At 42.2% G+C, this 24,156-nt stretch overlaps 2 protein-coding genes across 2 annotated transcripts in view; one reads left to right on the forward strand and one right to left on the reverse strand.

The window, feature by feature from the left end:
* lmbr1 (limb development membrane protein 1) overlaps window positions 1-13,329 on the forward strand; it is a 35,262-nt gene extending 21,933 nt beyond the window's left edge. The window contains exons 13-17 of the mRNA XM_083936257.1: window positions 4,630-4,703; window positions 4,960-5,050; window positions 5,629-5,695; window positions 9,833-9,994; window positions 10,548-13,329. Of these exons, the coding sequence (XP_083792383.1) occupies window positions 4,630-4,703; window positions 4,960-5,050; window positions 5,629-5,695; window positions 9,833-9,994; window positions 10,548-10,633 (480 nt within the window). The 3' untranslated portion in view covers window positions 10,634-13,329. The remainder of the gene's footprint in view (window positions 1-4,629; window positions 4,704-4,959; window positions 5,051-5,628; window positions 5,696-9,832; window positions 9,995-10,547) is intronic.
* Window positions 13,330-15,889: 2,560 nt separating this feature from the next.
* On the reverse strand, window positions 15,890-24,143 carry rnf32 (ring finger protein 32; the record flags this gene model as incomplete). The annotated part of the gene is made up of 7 exons (XM_083936068.1): window positions 15,890-16,147; window positions 17,015-17,182; window positions 20,696-20,804; window positions 21,604-21,761; window positions 23,062-23,204; window positions 23,279-23,498; window positions 24,129-24,143. The coding sequence occupies 7 exons, from the start codon at window positions 24,141-24,143 to the stop codon at window positions 15,890-15,892; spliced, it is 1,071 nt and encodes a 356-aa protein (XP_083792194.1).
* Between the last annotated feature and the right edge of the window lie 13 nt (window positions 24,144-24,156).

Below are 24,156 nucleotides of genomic sequence, written 5' to 3' on the forward strand. Positions count from 1 at the left end.
ATGCTCAGATGCATGTTGGAAGAAAGGCCCGACCAGATGTTAATCAGGCTTGAACCTTGCGCCTGTGGTTTTGTTTTGAAAGCTCATTGAAAGTCATTCCACAGCAGTGTGCAGTTTCAATGAGCTCGCTCAGTGTCCACAGTGGGTGAATAAGCTGCTTTTCCTCCCTCCTGCAAAAGGCAGACCGGACCAGGTGAAGGGCTCTTACTGTGAGGCAGACTAACTGAGTGTGGAATGGCTCTCAGAGATTCTCATCTCCGCCGAACATGCAATGTGTTTTAAGCTCTCCTTATCTCATCTCATCTTCAATGACAAAGCTGCGTGTGTGCGTGCGTGCGTGTGTGCGTGCGTGCGTGCGTGCGTGCGTGCGTGCGTGCGTGCGTGCGTGCGTGCGTGCGTGCGTGCGTGTGCGTGCTTGTATGTGTGTGCCTTTGTGGTTGCATTCTTGTCTGGGGGGGGGGGGGTAACATAATGTATCCTATTTCTCCCTCATTTCATTTTGCGTCTTGCGGGCAACTGACAGAGCTGCCCTCGACATTCCAATTATTTTATTGAGCAGGGATGTTTTCTTTGGCATGACGTGTCACAGAAAATCCCCCAAATTACACTTGTCATGCAGCTTGAAGCTGTCCTCCCTGACAGTGTGGCCCCACTAAATGGTTTATGCGTTTGTTGAGCTGGATGGTTGCCACACCTCTGATCTCACTACAAGGGACGGGGGGAGTCTCGTCCTCCAAAACAATCGATACTGATATGATATGCATTCATCCACCCCGTTAACCCTACCCTCTAGCTCTTGAACTCTCTGCCCCTCTAGCACAGACATTCCCTTGCAGTTACCCGCACACTCTCTGGAAGAAGATAAGGACAGAGGAGAGAAAGTGATATAAAGAAGTAGAGAGAGCAGTTGGTTCGAGGTCTGGAGGAGGTACTGTTGGAGCAACGAGACTGTGGGAAAGTCAAATGAGGCCCCGATGCACTGATTGTTGTGGGGGGAGAGCACAATGGAAGTGCCCTGTCAATGTTTGTCTTCCTTTCCTACTAAGCATCCCGCCATAGTCCTTAGCATACTGAGCAGTGCACCAGTTTCCTTTACAGAGCAGAGGATAGAGGTGGAGAAGGATGTTGAGGAGCTAGAGAGGAAGTGAAAAAGCAGGGAGGAGAAGCAGGTGGATAGAGATGAGGGGCAGAGATGCTGTCAAGTATCAAGGGGAAGAAGGAGGAGGGGAAGTGGAGCTGCCTCTGTCAAAGGACACTGTGTTTTACAGCTTGATGAACAAGCACTAAGAAGGACCAATAAAATTGTTACTGCAGACCCTCCTCTTTGGTAGCCACAAAATGTGACACTATATTTTGTAAAATGGACAATTAGCTGCAACTGGACTGCAATTTTCACCTCACTAAAGTTGCCCTTCTGTTAACACACACAAACACACACAACACAAACTCTCATAATAGCACCTTCAGACTTCCCCTGAGAAGATTACCATATCCATTCTAGCCATGATAAATAATGTTAATTAATCTTAAAATCTAGCACGCGGGCAAAACTAGAGGGAAAGGTTTGATTACATTTTGGCTTATATTAGGGTTGTGCAACCATCAGTTCAACAACTGGCAATTGCTGATATATAACTCTGCAGTTTTGGGTGCACCACAGCGCTCTACCTTCAGTAGTTTGCTATGTTCCACAAGCTCTCTTAGGTTTGTTAGTCTTATAAACAAAATATACTCACAAAGTGTCAAGAAAGGAAATATTATTTAATAACACCTATTTTCCTTATTAAACAGAAAAATACAATTTTACATCTTCTCAATTCAAGTATCTTACATTCCAGAACTAAGAGTAGCTTAATTTTCTTTGTTCACTCCACAGAAACAATATTAAACTCCACCAAACCATATTGGCTGGTCTTTCCACTGTTCCAACAATCACCAATTCTGGTTTGGTCGAATTAAACCCCTCATTCCCTGAGTAAGATGTGACAATACACTGGCTCTACAAGCTGTTTTTTTATCACTCTCTCTCGCTGCCAAAAATCAGACCAAAAAAACAACTGGTGATCTACTCAGCCAATAGCCAATATATATGTAGTTAATATACCTCAACATTGTCATCACACCTGTAACTTATTATTGAAGACTAAATATGGTAAACCGATTCCCAAGATAAAGAACAATTGGACAAGATGGTCTTACAGTGAGAGTGATATACCTCTGGGACTACTGTTGTACCGCTCTTTGGCAATAAATGTCTGTCGCTCCACAGTTAAAAACATTTTTGGGATAAATTATGATGGCATTTTTATGGCAAGATGAAGTAGATTTTAATATGTGAAACTGCTATGGCCAGAAGGATAGATGTTACCCCTCATAGCCTTAATTACTTTAATGATTAAAGATAGAGCCAGATACACAGTATGGGTGGCATCTGAGCAAACACTATCAAGAAGTGCATTTGGAATCTCTCCCATTTCTGATTCAGACGTCCAGAAAGAAATGTATACATTAATGGATTAGTGTCTGTATCAATACCACAAAGCTCTACATTTAGAGCATCAGAAAATACAATACATACAAGAAAATGCATTATTTTTGAGCAGGGACTGAAGAAACTGATCAATTTTACAAAGGATTGAACATAATTCTCCGAAATTGGCTCAGCCATTGAAAGACTCTAGTCCTCATGCTCAGTGGGCCATGAAAAAAAAATGTTTTATATACTTTAGGTGCAAATGCCCCTAAGTGGAGTATTCTGGCTGTAGGGACAAATAATGGCAGCCTCTTGGTCAAAGCTGTAGAAAAAACAATGGAAAGTAAGGACTAAAGGTATTGCTCACATGGAGACTTCAGTTTAGAACAGATTAATTCACTCTAGGGTGGTTACCACTCGTTAGTCGGAGCTCTTTCAGAACTCTGTACCTAAAGTTAATGGCGCCTCTATATATTTATTGTTTTTATGACTGCTTTTCGGTGTTCAACTGAAGAAGGATTAGAAAGAGTAGGAAGAGAGAAATGTCTATGTGAAAGGTAGACATATCAGGATATCTCTTGGTTACCTTGTTGTTTTCCCTGTTGTTTTCCCTGTTTTAATAATTTACGGGGTTTTTTAATGGTACCATTAATTAGGGTACCCACCTGAGGTCAAATGTTCAGGACATTATGCATAGTTGTGTGTATGTGTCAATACGACACTGACGACCGCACAGGTATTGCAAGGTGTTAATCTTAAAAGCAACAAATGCAATGTGTCTGGTGAAAGAGCCGCGGCAGGCAGCACAGAGCCCCCACCCACCCACCCTGTCTGCCGAGCCCTCCCTCCCTTTTGACACACACAAACACTCACTCCATCACCCTCCCTGCTACTGGAATGAAAAGGAAAAAAAGAGTTGAAAGGAGGCGTACTGTGAAAGCTAGCTGTCCTAAAGCGCGCACATACACGCATACTGTGCATATAGTGTGCGCACACACACAGTCTTAATGCATGCCCACCCTCACTCCATTAATAAATTACATCAGATGCTGTCTGCTAATTCCCTGTGTAAGAGAGAAAGAGCACTGCGCCATGGCTCTGCAGTAAGCTCCCAGGGATGACAGTTTTATAAAAAGGCATGAAACAACCTGCCAGGCTTTCCTTTTTTCTCCAGGCTCTTTAACAAAACAAATCAAGATAAAGACACTCGGGGTGGGTAAGAAAGGAATGAAATACAATAAAAAAACAACATAAATAATCAACTAAAAAGAAAATCTAGGACCATACTCTGTAACTGTAATATGACTGATTACTGACAGTAAATACTGTATACAGGGTTTAAAGTGGATCAGGCACCAGGTGTTGTGGACTACATAGTGATTGGGAATATACTGTAAAGTTGTAATCATATATACTTTACATCTGTTTATCATTATCTACACAATCTGAAAATGCAGCACACAGTTTAAGGCAGTTTTTAAAAAAACTTTGAGCCGTAAATAAGTGTGATTGTTTTTAATGTAGAAATTGAGACTATGGTCACTTCTTACTTATGAACATAATGTATAGTCCTGTAGGTGCCCCATATAACACACTGATCCTTTGGAGGATCAACCCCGATGCCACGTTCGACAAAAGAAAATATTTGTCATTTGACAACACACATGCTTGGTATGTGCAGCGTATGTAGATGTATGTCTTTTTCCTGCTCCAGTTCCAAAAGGCCTTTGGGCTTTAGAGGTTGGGGGTGGAGGAGGGTGGCTGGTAAGGGGGAGTACGCCTAGTGTTTGCTGAAGTATTTGTTTTGTTGTTTTTATGTTTTTGGCGTGCTTTCAGCCTGTACACTCTTCTTACCGTAAGCAATGTGCCGTTTTTGTTTGAACACCTGTTCACATATTGTAGGATCGACAGTGATTTGAAAAGAGCCTCTTTCATCTTGTTCCATTCATTACTTAGCCAATTTGATTCTGTCTTTCTCAAGTGGGGAAATTCTTCATGCACTGCCTACTTACTTTGCAGGATTTCTGTAATTGCATGTGTGTGCAACTGCCGGCAGTGCTGTCATTTCCCATTTTCTTTTTTTATTTGTGATGTGTTTATATAAGATTGGTGTATGAGGATATTGAATCACCCAGTTTTCTGTCTTCATCTTCCAGGACCGAGGCATTGGGAACACCTCTCTGTCAACATTTGGCGTGGCTCGGGCCGTGCTGGAGATCATCCTCATGTTGTATCCTTTCAGTGAACCCCCACCCCCTAGGTCTGTGGCCAAAGTAGCATGCTCCTTGGCCAAGAGCAACATTGTCAAGCCAGCTTTGTTTACCCAGCACATAGTTCAGACGGACACCTTCTGGAAGACATGTGCTGTTTCGTCACCTTTTATCGTAGCTGAAAAGGTGCAGACTTGGAATACTTAAAAAGAAGCCTCAATGAAGCTGTTTACCAGCAAAGAAGTGTTTTTGGTCCTTGATTAATTTGCTCAACAGCTACTTGATGGTGTCCTCTGTCGTTGGCTTCTACAGCCTGCGAGTCTTTGAGGGACTCACTCCCAGGAACGATGACACAACCATGACAACGGTAAAGATGGGATGGGAGGACTGGATGTGGGGTGAAGTGGGGGCAAGGGTGCTAAGATTGCTCCTACGGTGCTGAGACGGTGTTTGAGACCCCCTGTGTTTCATCTACTTTTTCTTTTTTCTCGTCTCTCTCCCGCCTTCCTCTCACTCAGAACTCCTGCTGTTCACTAATGTTTTCTTCAGGGCCCCCTCTATGGCTTAAGTTGATCTGTCCAATATTTGTTTGTGGGTTGCGCAAACACTGGCAAAGTGCAAGCCCCTTTCTTGTACATCACAGAGGGAGTGTTTTTTTATTTTTTTTGGGGGGGGGGGGGGGTGCTCTGTTTGACCCATAGTGGCAACTATTCACTTGGTAATGAGTTTGGGAGTGTTGGGGCTTGTTAACTAGCCGTGACGCTCCAGTGAAAGGGCTTGAAAGGACAACAGAGGGAACATAGTAATGAGCAACTTCAGAGGTACTAATTGTACAATATGTGGAACCAATTTAACATCAAGTGGTATGTGCATATGTGTGGGCCCATCGTGACTGAACCTGTTGGTGCATTGGAGTGATAATTTCAATTATCTGTTGATTTATAGATCATTGGTTGCTGTGTATCCATCTTGGTCCTGAGTTCAGCCCTCCCAGTGATGTCCAGAACTCTAGGTGAGTACAGGTGTGAGTGCCTGTGTGTGCGTGCCTGTGTGTGCGTGCCTGCGTGTGTGTGCCTGCGTGTGTGTGCCTGCGTGTGTGTGCCTGCGTGTGTGTGCCTGCATGTGTGTGCCTGCGTGTGTGTGTGTGTGTGTGTGTGCCTGCCTAGAGAGTGTGTGGGCATGCTTATTTTACATTTTCATATTCACACAAAGCCTGTGTGTACAGCAGTGATAGGCAGATTGCAGTAAATCGATTTCAGGTGGATGAAGTAAAACATCATTAAAGATGATTATAATTACGTTCTCTGAAACGTGACTATTGCAGAGACAGAGGAGAACTCCTCCACAGACAACACATGAGGACACCAGCATAACTCCATCGATTATTTCAGAACTTGCAGTGACATTATTGCGCGTTTACAATTACTGAAAGCAGCCTCTCTAATCATTGAAATAAATTGTTAGAGAAAACACTCATACATCAAAGTAATAATACTAATTTGAAAAGAAATGTAGCAAAATGTGCATGCAGGTGTGGGTCATTACTTTGGAGAAAATAATTAATTGAGATGGGTGGCAGGAGGTTGGTTCATGCGGATTCGGATGACATCAGAGCCGATCTGCACATTAGTACAGATTAAATACTTAAAGCAACATTTTGCTTCATTTGTACAGAGCCAGGCTAGCTGCTTTACTGTTTCAAGTCTTCATGCTAAGCTAAACTAACCAACTACGGGCTAGAGCTTCAAAGACACAAGAGTGGTATCGATCTTCTCAACAATTGGCATCTGTTCTCCAACTATTGTCAAGAAAGGGAATAAGCACACCAGTATTTCTCAAAATATCATACTATTTCTTTAGAGAACCTTAAGTGAACTGAATAGTCTAATGTCATAACAACCTCGCCACAAACAACTAGGAAGTGTAAATGCCCCACCCCCCATCGTTTTCAGATGCTACCACCAACTGCAGACCATTAAAGTTAGCAAGTTGAATTCTACAATAGTCTCCCATAGTGACATTAGAAAGGAGTGCAGGGTGAAGGGGTAAAAATGACAGGAGAAGCATCACAATGGCACTAACAAACATGCAGAGCACAGCTGTTCAAATAGAGTGTGTGTGTGTGTGTGTGTGTGTGTGTGTGTGTGTGTGTGTGTGTGTGTGTGTGTGTGTGTGTGTGTGTGTGTGTGTGTGTGTGTGTGTGTGTGTGTGTGTGTGTGTGTGTGTGTGTGTGTGTGTGTGTGTGTGTGTGTGTGTGTGTGTGTGTGTGTGTGTGTGTGTGTGTGTGTGTGTGTGTGTGTGTGTGTGTCCAACAGAGTGGGAAAATGGGACGGAGAGAGCATACAGTGACTCATTGGGAGCTTTACAAAATATCAACAGGTTCTGCTTTGTGACGCTGAATAGATTAAAAGGAATAAATGCATGAGACAGAGTTGAAGAGAGAAGGCCTCCCAGCTAAATAAAAGACGTGGAGAGTTGAGTGTGACAAAGTGAGATGTTAAGAGACAAGAAAGGGTTTTGTGTCTTGATGTGAGGTGTTTTTTGTGTGTCAGTGTGGGAAATATGCACTGTATAAGAGAAAGGGGAACTGTACCACAAAAGGAAAAGTATGTTTAGGTCGGTCTGTTTTAATAATGTAGTGACAAATGGTGTATACACACAAGAAATGGTTGTTTGTCGGGATGTACTATATATATATCAGTACCGATAAATTATCGGCAGATAATATGAAAGTATACATTGATAAATCGGATTCTGCCATGGGCTGTTAAAATGTGCCCTTTCTGATCGGCCTAGCTGTGTCAGTTACTCTAGTTATTACTTTTAGTAAAATGATGTATAATAAAGTAAAGTGGAGAGAAAAAGTGGGGTTGGTATATCACAAAGCCCCCTGGTTGGAATGTCTTCTTTTGTTTTTGATAGGTCTTGTTGCACCTTTTTGAGAGCAACTGTTCATAGATATATGCCTTTTATGAAGTGATTTCTAGATCTTTATATAGCCAAAAGCAGGCGTGACACAATTACCAGTAGCCTAACATATTAAGTGTTACTCACGTACAAAGAAAATAATCTCACTATGCCATACAATCCTGATGAATTCGTCATATTCTTCTTGGATGCATTACCAGCTGCATCCTATGTCCATGTCTCTCCAACTCAGCTACTGTAACCCTGACATTTCAAATGCCAAGCATCTTTTTACCCCAAATTAGATTTTCTCAAATTACCAAACCAAGATCAAAACCTTTGGCATTAGAAATGGATGTAGCCAGACCACAGTGGCAAGCTGTATCGACTGGGGTCTCCATGATCTCTCTCCCTGTCTCTTCACAGGCAATTTTGTTAAAGGTCCTTGATGCTTGCGAACTGCTTACTCTGGCTGTAAATACATCTCTCCAGACACTGAATCGATTGCCCAATCTAATTGACGACAGGGCTGTGAAGATGTTACAGGAGAAGTAGAATGTATAAAGACTCGTGCCTCTCCTGTAGGGCCACATCTGAATCTAATTTCTGCATACAGACGACTGAAATAGAAAATTGTTGAGGTGCATAAATTTAACATATTGATGCCGTAATCTCCTGTGTCAGTGTTGCGTGTAAAATTGACATCTCATATAAGACATTAGTAACATGAAATGCAATTGTACACATCAGGTTATTGAAAGCTTAATTATATCCCTACAGTACTTAATTATTGGATGGCACGGCTGGCCTGTCCTTGTGGTAGAGTGCAGGAACACCCGGATTGGCAGGCCAAAATGGATAAACAGGAAAACAATAGAGTGTTGATGGCTTTCCAGGCAGCATGCGATCAGCTGTGACAGATTGTTTTGAATTGTTCTTGCAGTGTGGAGCTAAGAGGAGCCTGCAGGAGAAACCACTCCTTTATCTTTGTCTGAAGGTCCAGGGAGAGAGATGAAGTCTACCTGCATACCTCCTTTGCTGCTATACTTAATCAGCCATCCTTTCATATTCCACAGGGAGCAGTCCGTACAATACTGCTAACCAAGACACAGCTGAGTGATGAAAATAAGTAGAAAGTTTGCAGTGCAGTGGATCAGTGGTTGTTTGTCACTATGAAACTTCATAGTCATGTTTTGATGACACAATCGTCAGGCATATTTATCCATTAGGGCTAAAAAGTAAGAAACTGGATACCTAAAAATATCAGGTACAGGTTTCATTTAAGAGTAATCCCTATTCTTGCTTTGAAATCCGTCGGAAATTATGCAACCCTTCAGCTATGTGGAAATTTAAGATTGTTTATTGTTTGGATAAGATATGTCACTAGCTCAGTGGCTGATTCAGGTAGATGAGTGTACAGGTGACTGTGATTCCACGTAAGACTTGGGAGTGGCTTTTGTTTTTTCCCACCACCTAATTTTGCCCAAAGAACACTACAGACTAGGGTTGGGTAATGTGGGAAACTTCTCCAGTAACCAGTGATTGCCGATATATTCGCCCAGGTTTATGTTCGAGATCAACCCCCACTCAAAATAAATTCCCTGAGTAAGGTGTGAAAATATGTTTGCTCCAAATGCCGTTTTACTGCCTCAGCAGCTGTCCATGGATGCAGAGTGGTGACTTGGTGACTCAGGTGTGAGGCGGGGTACACCCTGGACAGGACGCCAGTCTATCGCAGGGCACATAGAGACGAACAGAGACAGACAACCATTCACACCTACGGGCAATGTAGAGTCATCAATTAACCTAACACGTGCATGTCTTTGGACTGTGGGAGGAAACCGGAGAACCCAGAAAAACCCACGCAGACACGGGGAGAACATGCTAACTCCACACACCACCGTGTCACCCATGTCTGTTTGCACTGAACAGACATTCCTAAATTGTTCCATTTGCTGCAGCCCGATGCTTTTGCTTCTGAACACAATCTTGTCGAGGGAATTCTGCCAAATGAATGTCCTTTGTCTATTTCCTTATTTATTTCCTGGAATTTGCAACAATTTGTAAATTCAGGGGATCTAATTTTGTTTCTTGATTATCACGTTCGTATTAGGGCTCAAACCGAGGAAAGTAACTGTGTTGTTTGTCATGCCCCGACCAAAATGTTGCATTTTTCCCAATGAGTGGCAACTTGCCTTCTACTGTAACTCAGTTATTTGACTTGTTCCTCTGTCTTCCACAGGTATCACCAGGTTTGATCTCCTGGGAGACTTTGGCAGATTTAATTGGCTGGGAAACTTTTACATTGTCCTTTCATACAACCTGCTGTTTGCGGTCGTGACAACACTCTGTCTTGTGAGAAAATTCACCTCAGCCGTACGAGAAGAGCTTCTAAAGGCCTTAGGTATGTTTATCCATTTATTTTTCATGTGTCCTTAGGGTTTCTAACCAGCACCTCTTTAATATACTACACAACATAATTCCAGACTGCACCACATATTGTCCTGCAATATCCGACAAACAATCCTGCCTTTCATATGCTGGATGTTCTGTTGAATATAAAGCAGTCTGTTTCTTAATAACACTTTGATTACTCAATTTCATCCCAGTTTTGTATCCACAAAGCTTTGGTCTGAAACACTGACAGCCTCAACCTACTCTGTGGCATTGGAGAGAGAGATAGCGTTTATTTCTCTCAGACAGCACAACCTGGAGTGACAAAATGGAAGAAATTGCAGCAGAATTCAATGTGCTGCAGGACTGACATGTGACAGAGGATGGGGCTAGTCTCAAAGGCTTGTGGTGACAGGCCCTGGCTGTTTGATACACAGGGTGGGATAGGGTTAGAAAATGTCAGACAGAGGCACTGAGGGGAAAAAAGCACATCAATACCTCTGTCTAAGTGAAAGTCTGAGGCTTTTTAATGAGATTTCTCTCCCTTATCTCCCCCTGCCCAGGTCTGGATAAATTGCAACTGTCAAACAGCCCCACGGACCCTGAATCTGGGAAGCTCTCGGCCAACGGGCATCAGAAAACTCTGTGAAAGGGACGATAGATCAACACACACGTGTACACAAACACACGCACACACGCACACACACCTTAGCACAGCCAAAGGGAGATTTCGACAGTACTGCCTGACTGCTGAAAGGTAAAAGGGATTGGAAGAAACTTAATAAACCCAGGCAGTGTCTGACGGATGCTGCAAATGGAGGCTGAGAGCAATTTAGCTTCGTGACATTCCATCCTCTGCGTCTCAGATGGAAGCTGGGACAGAGCCAGGGATGAGACTGAGGAGTGAAATAGACTGCCATCACTGCAGTGACCTTGATGTTGACCTTAACTGCGACTGTGACTTTAAACCACCCATCTCTTGCTTCTGGGGCACTCTCACCCACCCCACCAACCTCCTCACCACTACACTAGACAAAAGCAAGAGGGTACAGCAGGGGAAACAATCTGTTTTTCTAAGTCTACATCTACAAAAAGACAAAGGGTTATTTTCCATCACCCTAAATAAATAATAAATAGACCCCCACATTTCAATTAGACTATTTTGTTAATGTCAGTATGTCCACGGTAATCTGTGTCGCTGATACATGGAGCATTCGCAGTTTATGGTCTCTAATCATTGGTCTTTGGTTGTTATGTGAACTGATACAGGCATGATAAAGTGTCAATTTGTCATTTTGTTTTTATTTGTTTAAGCTCAAAATGTGAAAATGTCAAAATGTGCTTTGTTAAGCATTAAAAGGAGTCATGTATTTACCCTCATCACAGCCAGAACATAAAACTGCACGACATCAATACAATTCACATTATATGCATTGGCACTGTCATTACTGATAGGTCTCAGATTTTAGCACTTGTGCTGTCATTTCTCTTTTTATTTGGCTTTACTCAAGTGCGCTTTAACTTTATTGATGATGTCACTGGTATGTATGAAGTAGGGTAAGAACTTTTTTTAGGTGCTCTAGATTAGACTTGAGCTACTCTACAAATGGGAAACTATACAGGAGTTGTATCCACTTGGGTTCCAAAGAGCAGAATGCTTCAGTGCATTTGGAGCTGATCCCGTGGTTATCTCCTGAAATTGTATTAGACACATGGTAAGAAAATGTCATTGCATTTTTTGCTCATCCCAAAAAAATATTTTAAATTCACAGGGCACAGAAACAATTTTTCATATTTGTAAATGTTGTATTTACATGTACATATATTGTTTCATACCTCTTTTGCATTATTTAGATGTAAATATCAGGCCCTCAGTGAGCCCACTGAGGGCCTGACTCACTAAGCAATCTGTATTTTGTTGTACATATTTCCTTTTTTGAAAAACACCTAAATCTAATGCAAACCTGTAACAGTCTTCACATACAGAATGCATAAATGTGCAACTTTGCAACTGGTAGAAAGACTTGGTGACTCAGGCCTCATTTACATGTAGTCGTATTGCTGCATAATCTTCTGAACTGTGATGTAATGTCACCTGAAATGCCTTATACGACAAGCGTCTCCGGGCTTAATGTTAAGGTTGTTTCTTGTTCTGTGTTTGTTTATGTTCATGTACATATGTGTATACATCCACGTTGTTCGTCTTTAGACAGTTCCACTGTGATCCCCTGTACACCACCGACTTTCTAGTCTCAAGCCAGCTGGATATAACGTACACATTGCTTTTTTGCCATGAATGTTGTCACAGTAGCTCTTATCTAGTGAGAGGCTCCATTTTGAGACTCATTCATTACCCATAAGACTTGAGCACTTGCTAGGATAGGGTTGAGTGATATATTTTTATGGCGTTACGCCGATGTCATGTGTTTTCATGGTGACTAAAGTGACATGAGGACAAAAGGAAGGAAGGAAATTTTAATTTATATATGCATTTGAAACTTTTGTTTCCTAGGACAAGGAATGTTTTGCATCAAAGCTGTCTGCCATTGGTTGTTGCTATGATACAAAGACTGGATTTAAAGAAAATGTAATTGTCAATCACGAAACTCATGCTGAAGCCATCTCCTCAAATAAGCAAATCGGACGAGAGAATGTTTCGTAAACAGTGATCTATGCAGCCATAGCCAGAAATTCCATTTCAAGAGAGCCGTTTTACCCAAATTCTTAACTGCCAGTAACATTTGGTAGATTTTCTGGTATGTTGTTTAGTACGTGTGTACAGCTATTTTATCGATGTTAGGACCATGCTGATCATTGGATACTGTGGATACTGCCATCAATATAGCCCGCAGTTATGGCAAAGCAAAAATGATAAGAGTGTAAATTGGCAAAAGATAATTTGAACTGTTGGATGAATTTGTGAAAGTAAAAAAAAGAAATATATGTCTTGATCTGGATGAACTAAATCAACTAAAAATGGCTTAAGATGGATTTCTTTCGTGTTCCATCGTGGATGCGCAAACATCCACTCAGCTGCAGACTGGTAACACTGGGCTCTGCGTACCTTAGCAGGGAAGTGTCACCTACCTAATAAAACATCACAATCGCAGTCCTCGCAGTAGTTTAAGGGGTGGCGTTTTCTATTCAAGCAAGCTTTTCTGGTTGCCTTTACAGTACATCTCTGTGTCGTGCGGGGGGATCAAAAGTTGAGAGTTGGCCTGTACTGTAAATGAAGCAGCTTTTTTCTGTACTGTCTGTATGTCAGTTAGTCACTGCATGTCATTTTGGTACATGTTTTGTGAATGTATTTTTTACGATTTCTCAGTTTGCTAAATGTACGTTTAGTTATTTTTGATGTTTGTGTGTTTTCAAAAATAAAAGTAGAAAAATGCTCTGTGAACATCTTTTCATTCATCGTGACGACCTAGACATACTGACAGATGAGTTAACTTTTTGGACATACATTTATTATTTTTAGGAGTTAGATGAGTGGATTTACACCACTCAATCGTGCACTACTCTGGAGGTCAGGTTATTTTAGCACAGTGTCTCGGTGGACTGAAAGCCCGCTCTGCAGTGACCAAACCTCTCACCATCAGAAAGCCTATTAATGCTAGACTTGCCTTTGCTGGGGAACATGTTGTGTGGACAGAGGAGAACTGGTCCAGAGTGCACGTCAGTGATGAGAGTATGTTCAATTTATTTGTGTCTGAGTCCAGATCTAAAACTAGAGAACCATAGAGAATCTCTGGAAAATCCTCTGTGACAAAGTAATGGCAGTTACCAAACTGTGGAAGAGACTGTAAGAAGAATGGACCAAGCTCAAACCAGAGCAGTGTGAGAAACTAGTGATGTCCTGTGGGCGCAGATGTGCTGAAGTCATTCAAAGCAAATGCCTCTACACTTCCTATTCATTTTTGAATCCTGTAGAAGAAAACATTGTTGAAATCTTCTCTTCTGAGACAGTGGTTACTGTTCTGTAATTTTGCTCTTTTAAAAAACCCATGCTCGTACAGCAGTAGTATAGCCACAGTGGATATTCTATCAAATTCTTAACAATAAAAAAATAACAGTATTTCAGAATAAATCTAGTATTTATAATTTGTTCTCTAGTGTAAGTATAGAGTTACAGTCAGGTCTTGTTTAGCTTAGCATAAAGAGTGGAAGCAAGAGGAGCCTCTGTCTGACTGACTGTCTGAAGCTGCTTCTTTAACCAGCGCACCAACAATAATGTAGAAAGAACCATTGTGAATTTACAGAGAGTTACGTGTTGTAACTATTTCACGGTGACCAACGGCAGGGAACACTGACTTTCTGGAGTCTCAGAAGGTTGCCTGGCAACCTCACAGTGACAAGCCTGCAGAAGTTACTGCTATTTGCCGCTGTTTGCCAAGAAATGGCATGTACCTCCAGATAGAACCAAAAGTTGTTATAAATAAATACAAAGTGTTATTCCATTAGTGAGCTTCAGAGGGCCTATTGGGGAATTTTTGGAACTTTGGAGAGCCAAGCCAGCTGCTTACTCTACTCACTCCCTAACTCCAGCTTCATAAAAGGGAAGTTAAGTGTATTTCCCCAAATGTGGAACTGCTGCTTAAATCTCATTCACTGTAAGATATCAGATGGAAGATGCCTTAGAGCGTGCTCACACTGTCCTTTTGGCCGCGGCCAAAACCGTTTTTTCAGCTAAAGCCTAGTACCATTAAGCAGTGTGAGTGCACCCGCTCCGCGCTCAACTGCGGCCAGCGGACCGTCCACGGCCCGCTTGAAAGAGGTGGGCTTTAGCGGAGCCGTTTGCACATGTACGAGCACGAGCGTGCGCAAGTGTACGAGCACGAGCACGAGCCCTACAGCAGTAGCGTTATGTCCGCCTGTTCGGACATGTAAATAGAAGGACGGACCATGCGCGGACATTTAACAACAACAACAATGGCGGTGAAAGGTTCACGTTGGTGTGGAGCGGAGGTGGAGTGTTTACTGCAGATTTGGTCGGATGAAAATATTCAAAAACAGTCGACAAGACGCACAAAAACTCTGAGGTCTATGGAAAGATTTGTAAACAAAGCCACACACACGCGATCAATGCGTGTGACGTGTTACGGCGTGAAGGCGTATGGACAGCAAGAAGCATTGGCCGAGGCCCAGGCAGTGTGAGTACAAACGGGGCTGGGGCGCGGGGGGAGAGGGAGGGGGGACAAGTACCCTAAAGTCCGGGTCGCGGTCCGGGAGGACAGTGTGAGCACGCTCTTAGTCCACACTAGTTAGTGAAGCACACACCCCACATTGGGCGTATACATTTTCATTGTGTTGACATTGTGATGGACAGTCGAATGAGTTGCTGTACCACCTTCTCCTGCTCTTCACTCTCGTCTTTTCTTACTTCTGTACTTCATGTTTGAAATGCATGACTACTCGCTCTGCAGCTACAGATGTACTCAGCGTGTCATCCTTTGCACCTTAATTAGATATCATATATTGTTTCGTAACGCATTGTATCATCACGTGATCAAATGGAGACTTGACATTGGACATCCACATACGCATAACATCGCATATTTGTACATGACATTAATACAGAAAAAAAATTGAATTATCATTTGAATTTATTTTCTTTATAGTTGTTATAGTTGATGTAGAATAAGCATATACTTTGTTATAGATTGCTACTGACTATTTTACCCAAAAATAATGAAAACCATGATAGACATATAAAGCAAATTACACCATTTTAATTAAGCATGAGTTTGTCTTTGAACACAATTCGAAATACTCGCAAGTGCCTTTTCTCCACCCAGAGCTTTGTTGGTGGACTCAATTTATCTACGGGCCACCCACCCCCACCCCACGGGCCCAAGTGCAAACATATCTATATTCACGCCCAAAGTACTCAAGGTTTTACATATTACTACACTAGATGATCTAAAATGCCATCTTGCATAATTTTTTTGTGGTAGACAGATCTGCACAGGGGGCAGGAAGGTCTGCTTTCTACAGAAAAGGCCTCAAAGGCGTCCAGACAGAGCTGATGGAAGAGGTGGGAACAGGAGAGAAGCACGGTGTGTCTGCGTTGATGACGGCTGGATGTACCTGCTCCTGTCGGGACACTTGGACTGCTCATTGCAGTCAGGCAGATGGGGCAGTCCCACACACCTCTCTGGTTAACCTGTTGGAATTGGAAACAAACAATATAAGTTTGACTACCCTAAGAATATTCAAAATTTCATTCTTTTGCATGTCCTGTTGATTAGAGGATAATAACAGTGACTTTATTCCTTCCACTGCCACAGTTAAACTAAATCCGTTAGCAACTACTTGACGGGTTTGATCAGACACAAGGTGATAACATGTTTATCAGTGATCCTTATAAAAACAAAGCAGCACACGCACTGCTCGCCAATGATTAACCAGAGACAGCTTCCTGTATTTAGGGCCCAACATGCCCGGCTGTTAAATGTTTCATAACGAGCTGCACTCCGCTTTATAGAGTTTGCACCCGTGAAAAAGGTGCAAGGTATGTGTTGAAAGCACATTCACTGTTTGATGCTCCATGTCAAGGCTGAGCCACTCCTGCCTTGTGCTCAACCTTTTCACACCAGATAAAGAAGGGGAAAAAAAAAACACACACACACACACAAACACACACACCGCCCCCTCTATGGAAAATGGTACTGGCTGCAATGAAAGCCAACAATGGAGCCTTATTGAACAGCAAATCTTAATGTCTTTTCAATTCCTCCACAGCAGTCAAGGCGATGAAAAGCCAGCCGTGCATTATCAGACTGGCTCATGTTTTTTGTAAACACTGAGGATTATTAGCCTATCCACTGCCATTCATTTGATGAAGTGAATGATCACCTCTGGGGAGGTGTACTTTCTATACACAGCTGTGATGCTGTCGTCCCCATGCAAGCATTAACATGTCAAGGGTAAGGCTAGGGTGAGAGAAGAAGGCTAGGTCTTGATATTTTTTAGGGGCCCCTTTTAAATGATAGAAGTGACTTCTGGTTCAGCAGTGTGTCTCGTTCCTGACCTGGCTCTGTATTCGGTCCCAGTCGCTCTCCTGAGGTTCAGAGACGTGCTTCTTCTCCAGCTGCTGGAACACTCGTCTGCTTGATGACAGGGAGCGGTTGATATCACTCAGAAAAGCCTCCGTGTCGGTGTGACAGTATCGGACAAAGCTGTCATTCAACTCCTGCAACTAATTAGAAAAACCATTCTAGTGGCACAAAGGAGGCATGTTTCATTCAGATACACAATAGAGTCGTGTTTTCGGCGAAGGCTAATTGTTTGTGTGTATTGTAATCGCTGAGGCATGCTGACAGGGTGCAGTTGTTAAACAGCCAGATCAATACAGTCACGTCTCCCACTAACATGGAGAATTAATGGAAACCAGTAAAAAAAAGAAAGACAGTGCTGGGAAATGTGAAAAAATCTCTGACACCTTTTCTGTCTTCTACACACTCACATAAACATGTTCTCTCCTCTGTCTTGTTTGGGCAGATAATTAAACTAATAATGAATTGCGACCGTTCCAAATTAAATGTCATGGAATAACTAATCTCTCTTCCAAAATAACTTCTATGCTAATTATAATCACTTCAAATGCATTAACTGGCACATTTCTGGACCAGTTTAGCCAGAAAACAGGGTCCTACACTTGGGTAGTGGGTAGACGTAACTCTTATCTTTTGAGGCAGGACCGTAGCTACCGTTTAGTTCATTTCATTTTAGAAATGATGGCATTTTGGCAACCTGGTGAGAGTATATATTACACATGGTGCTTATTTTATAGGTTGACCGATTTTAAAGACTTCTGTTCATTGTCTGTCCTCCCAGGGCTAATCTGTCTTCTTACATTTACAGCAGCTGTTGCTAGGCAACAATTAATGCCTGCATATGAATGCTTATATCAAAAACAATGGATAGGCTATTTAAGCAATAGTTCACGACAGGCCGTGGTATGTTGTGATTATATCACAGCTAAGGTGCGTTATTCGGCCTGACACAATATAAATTCCAACATCCCTATGCAATTCACCAGTTAACATGAATGTTTGCATATAACATAGGCAACAACATATTCAGAATTAAATGATAACCATCTCCATGACAACTGAGCAAACTGCATCCACTGATGGAAGATCATAAGATGTGAGTGAAAGCTCTGGAAAAAAACACCAAGTAACTGACCCTTGGGATAAGCAAAGTACCTCTCAAAGAAGGAAGAGTCATTGCGTCACTGGGGCCAAGCTGGTAGGATACACGTATATTTGATTGTAATATAGCATCTTTGTCTGTCAATTTTAGTGACGTAATGACTCTTCTTTCTTTTAGAGGTTCCTTATATAACAATAATATAAATAACACCTAAAGCCCAAGGTGGTCTTGAAACTGCTTGAACCACAGACCAAAACCTGAAGATATTTAGTTTACTATCACCAGGCAAAGAAAAGCAGCACAAATCTCACATCTGAGACGCTGAAACAAGGCAATGTAAAAATAATGAATTACTCATCAAAATATTATACAAATACGATAATGGCAATGGTGCTTAAAGAAGCATTAGCTTCATCATCTGCTTGAATACATGCACTTGTTTTCTCTGTGTGTGTACAAACTCCATCCCTGAGCCTATCATAGTGACATCAGAATTGCTTTACAGCTAGGCTTTTATCACTAATTAAACAACTGTTGACCATTCGGATGGAGGGTTTTATGAGCCGGACTTTCCGACAGTCATGCAAACAGTACAGCCTCTGGTGAACTTTGCCTTGCTCTACAGGAGATGCGGACGGAAGAGGACAGAGTGGGGAAGAGGAGGTGGAGCGCAGAGGCGTTATCTCACGGCAATCCATCTAGATGTCGGTAGTGTCCCCCTTAATGTGTTGACTCAGGGTCGGACCTCCAAAGTGAGTAAAAATTGAAAGCTGGGCATCAGGATCATTTGATAATATTTGTGAAACTGACCTGATACATGGGTGTTAATTTTTCCAAGAACATCTGTGGCTTCGTGGTACAAAGATGCTTTATGGCCTCCTGCTATCACAAGGAAAACTGAAAGAATAGATGTCTCCGTTTCATACAGGTTCCAGCCCAGCACTAACACGCCTGTTTGCATTACAGTCAGCTAAGCAAATAAGTCTTCCTCTTGAAAATCAAGTCAATCAAACCTGTCAGCACTGTGTTGCACAGCTCACAGCTCTTGAAGATCATCCAATGGTGTGACAAAAGATATGAGACAATCTCATGACCACCCACAACCACTGAATCACACAACTTGAATGTAAAGTGGCTGACAACGTCTATGACTCCATCCAAAGAAACGTGGACCCGGACATGGCCTAATGTGTTAAAACAGAGTTAATTGGCTCAGTAAATGCAGTGTCTCTGTTTACGTGACATGTTAAGGCATGGTTTATAGGGGAGATGATAGAGACTGACAGGGGGATGGGTAGGACACTCCGACCCTTGCAACACATTATGAGGGTGTCCTCACACATTTGTCACTTATGCTTAATCAGCCTCTTTGAGGCGCAGGAGCACTCTGCATGATTACAACCCTCCACACAGAAATAAATAGGGCCTCTTCTTAAAGACATTGGGCAAACAGTGCATGTGTTGGCGCTATGACTACTTTAAAGCAGGTTTATGAGATGGATTTGTGTGGGACATTATTCTGCATCCCAAAAAATATGTTGACCAGTCTCGTCTTTGGTCATCTGAGGCCTCAGTTGGGGGAGGTTCACTAGGTGGCAATGTTCCCTTTTCCTGTAAGCCACCGTGAAGGCATCACAGCCTCAGAGTAAAACGACCCCATCCACTGGCCGCTCTTGAGGCCACTTTTAAATAATCCCTCCATCAAGTCTAGTCGATGCATGATTTATAGCTTTGAAATGGGACCAGAGAACAAAGGCTGAAATGACAATCTGTGTCAGGTATCCAAACATCCTGGTCAACCTCACCTCTTCACCCTTTCCCATCCAACCCGCTAACAGAGCACACGCTCACACACAATCTCTCTCGCCACACACACACACACACACACACACACACACACACACACACACACACACACACACACACACACACACACACACACACACACACACACACACACACACACACACACACACACACACACACACACACACACACACACACACACACACACACACACACACACACACACACACACACACACACACACACACACACACACACACACACATATCGATAGATGAAGGAATACCAGAACCCAAACATGCACAGGAGACATCAGGCTTTTGTGTTGACCCTGGAATGTCCAGACTGTTTGACTAAAACACAAAACTCTCTCCACATTAGTGGACAAACAGTGTATGATTCACAAAGCATCAAAGGAGCTTGAGAGGGTGAGAGCAGGTGAAGGTGTGTGTGTGTGTGTGTGTGTGTGTGTGTGTGTGTGTTTGTGTCTGTGTACGTAGGTTAGCAGTGGGGTCAGTGAGTCCCTGAAACCCACGTCTCAACCCTCAAGATGTGATGTTCGTTGCAGGCTTTGTTTGACCAACTAAACAATCTAAAAATGTCAGAGTGAAATGCAGGAACAAAACATAGACTTGAAGAGACAGATGCTAGGTAATGTGACCTTATGTATGTTCAGTGTGATCCAAAGAAGCATGATCAATCTATAAGACAATGTTGTTATCACTGCAGGTTTGAAATCCAAACTCACTTTTGTTTCGAAGAATTTCCGTCGCAGCCGTTTGTCTCTTGGGCAGATGGATTTTCTCAATTTTCTGTACCTCTTCCGAGCAACGTAGCCTCGCCAGCATGCTTGAATTCTACGCGCACGCACACACGCACACGCACACACACACACACACACACGGTAAAAGTCAAGCTTTGCAGAAGTTTGAAGAACACTATATTTATTGATTGCTATGATTATGTGAAGCCATTATCCTCGTGTTAGGGCCTTTTTTTTTTCTCATAAAATCACTTCTTTTGGTCACCCTTTACAACTGTCTCTGGGTTTTACAAATATTTACCAAAAAAAAGTACTAAAAACAGCTTGTGGCTTAATCTTGTAGCTCCATTGGATCCTCAAACTGTTGGAAAAAGCTCATACAGCTCCACCTTGCTTCCACCTTGAATGAATTGCTGCACACAGCAGAGCTTAATTTAACAGTGGCGAGATGATTTTGTTTGCGGTAAATAGCTCAATAAATCTTTTTGAAAATGAGCCTTTTTTCATTTTCTAAAACATTTTTTTGACTTACAATGTGTCTGTACGACAACGGCAATATATAAAACCTTAACCAAGCTAGAATAGCAATTGTTGCCCCTTTCATCCCGACTTAGACAGCCATATAGACAACTTGATTACAAAAAAACTTTGATCATGTCTCCATTTTTACTGTAAAGGTTGACTTTACTCATTATAAAGTGTGCTATATACATTCAATTATTTTACAGACGCTGGACTATTTTGAGTATTTCATGTATAAAACATATTTTAGTATCTGATCCTTCAGCACTAGATGAAAGATGTTGATTTGCATGCACAAAACCATGAATGTTCTGCACAATTACTGAAACAAAGTATTTAATGCCTTTGTTTTGTAAATTTAGTGCATGTACCTGGTGGCACATCGCTGTCTGAAGAGGCGAGCAGCATCGTGGATCACCCAAGTCTCATACTGCTCCTTTCTGCACATCGGGCAGCACTTCCTCCCAGAAAACCTCTCAAAGGCATGCAAACATGCTCTATGGAAAACATGAGAACAAGACAGCAACACCTAAAAAGAAATGGTGACATGAGTTAATTAGTTTATGTGAAATGATAATTGTATCATCATGCAATTAAACAAGAAGAAGCATCTAAACCAAATCTTAAAGAGTTTAGATTTGATAGGTCTACTGACTATATGGGTTGAAATGTGCCCGGAGGATACTGCTGATTCTGAATGTGTATTGGTTTTCAGGTTTTCTTAAAGTGCTTATAAAAAGCTCTCATACAGTAAACAGTCTGTGCACATGCTGTGTGTGCATGTGAGCCTTTAGCCATTCTAAATGTGTGTATTCATGCACGTATGTGAATGTGTGTATCTGCCTTTAAGTGTTATTTGCTCAGAGGATAGAGGGAGTCAGCAGGACCCCCATTGGGCCGGCTGGGACCTGGACTATAGTCTCCTCTACCTGTGAAAGGGACTCTTTTATCGTCTGAAAGGAGACAGCCACAGCTATGGGGCTTGGCACACAAACCAGTTTACTCAGATCTCTAGAGGGCAGAGGGGAGGCATATTGATTTCCCATTGTTTTTGGCCTGACCAACACACTCCATCACCAGTGAAAGGGCCCCCTGCAGTGTACAATTTCCAGGAGCTCGACAAGCCATCAGACCACAGAGAAATTTCACAATGCTTTAAGGCTAAAAGCAGTGTAACATTTTATTTCTTAATCCTATGATAGGTATTGAAGGATACTGGATAGAGAAGCAAATATATCTGTCCACAGCAGTGACTCAGAACAACTGCTGCTGTAAGCATTTTTAATTGTCATACTTATCCTCAAATGCAACACAAGACTGTGGCATACAAACGCATTGTTACAATATGAAGGCTTGCAGGAAAATGCCAAATCAACAAAGATTCCCTCCTGTCACTTTCCCTTGTTAGCCTGCTCTAATTAACTTTTTTTTTCCCTGAGTCAAACTAATATTTACACGTGCATCTATGGCAACTGTGCTTTGTGAGGCAGCCTATTCTAGTGCCGCATTCTTGAGGAGATTGGCATCTTAAAAGGGGATCGGAAAAGGTGTAAAAGCCTGAATGACCCTCACAGTAACACACTGATTGCTACATCATCACGTCACAGTTGAGTTCCAAGGCAGTATGGGTAAATTTGTACAGTTGTCTACACAGATTAGAACATACAGGAACTGCAGGGGGGATGTGGTGGTTGGGGGTGGTTTTGTGTGTGTGCTGATGTGTGTATACGGAAACACAGACTTCCCTGAAGACAGACAGAACATGTACAAAAAGAACGAAAGAGCTCTCTCACAAAGTATTAACAGTAGCTACTGTGTTGGGGGAATACCTGAGGCTGAAGGCAAAACTCCTCCCTGCATACTGCACAGGGCTGAGCTGAGTCCCCCTGCTGAACGGACCTAGTCTTGACCAGAGTCCATTGGTCCTCTGTCAGTCTCCCTGAAGGGGAGGCCACCAAACCCAACTTCTGAGCTAGAGGAAATAAAAATATAGGTTTTATATAGTCACAAAAAAGTCTCTGCGAATTTCTATAGTGTTTGTTTTACCCAATGTTAAAGTACGTGGAGGTGAATCGAGCACATATTCTCTCTCTTCTTGCTGAGCCCGTGTCTGCAGAACCCTTTCATCTGCTCTTTTTTTGGGTGCTTTTCTTTTGCATCTTAAAAAAGGGTCAGATGCTATTGGATGCAGCAGGCTGCGTGTGATGTGGTCTTGAAACGCCACTGAGGTGATCACCAACTTGTTGCTCGCTTTTGACGTCAGACCCTGTAAAATATATGAATGCTCATCACTGCATTTGCATTAAAGTGCTGCATGAGGCACAGCAAAACTTTATAACCTTGGCAAAGTAGCAAATGTAGACTTTATAATTATCTAAGACCAGGATAGGCAATAAATACAACTCAATGCATTCTGAACCACACCGCCTAGACACAATAATAGCAACATGCAGGGATAAATCACTGCGTGGCCAAATGGAAAATGATATTGCCAGAGATGATTCACTAATGCAGCAACGAGTGTGTCAAAGAAATTACTTTTATAAACCGACACAAAGCGCTTGGCTACAGTCTATCTCCTGATTTCACAAAAAGGAGTTAAGTCTGGCTTCGTTTTACTCATGAACCAGTAGTACCTTGGTTGTTTTCCATGTACACAGAACCGCATGGAGCCCAGTTACACACGTGTTTGCTAAGATATGTAATTAAGATAGGCGCACAACAGGCAACAGGACAACTTAACTTTCTAACAACACGAGCTTCAAGCCTAAAGTCGGACGATGTCTCAGACCGAATTTACGTAGAAGAAACTCGGACGATATATCTGCCATAGTTTTTTCATTTTTTATAAATTCACATATGAACAAAATGAGGCAAAAACAGCTCAAACACAAACCTTCCGCATTGCCATCCTAGCAACATAG

Source organism: Echiichthys vipera, assembly GCF_963691815.1.
Source record: "Echiichthys vipera genome assembly, chromosome: 21".
Classification (NCBI taxonomy): Eukaryota; Metazoa; Chordata; class Actinopteri; order Perciformes; family Trachinidae; genus Echiichthys; species Echiichthys vipera.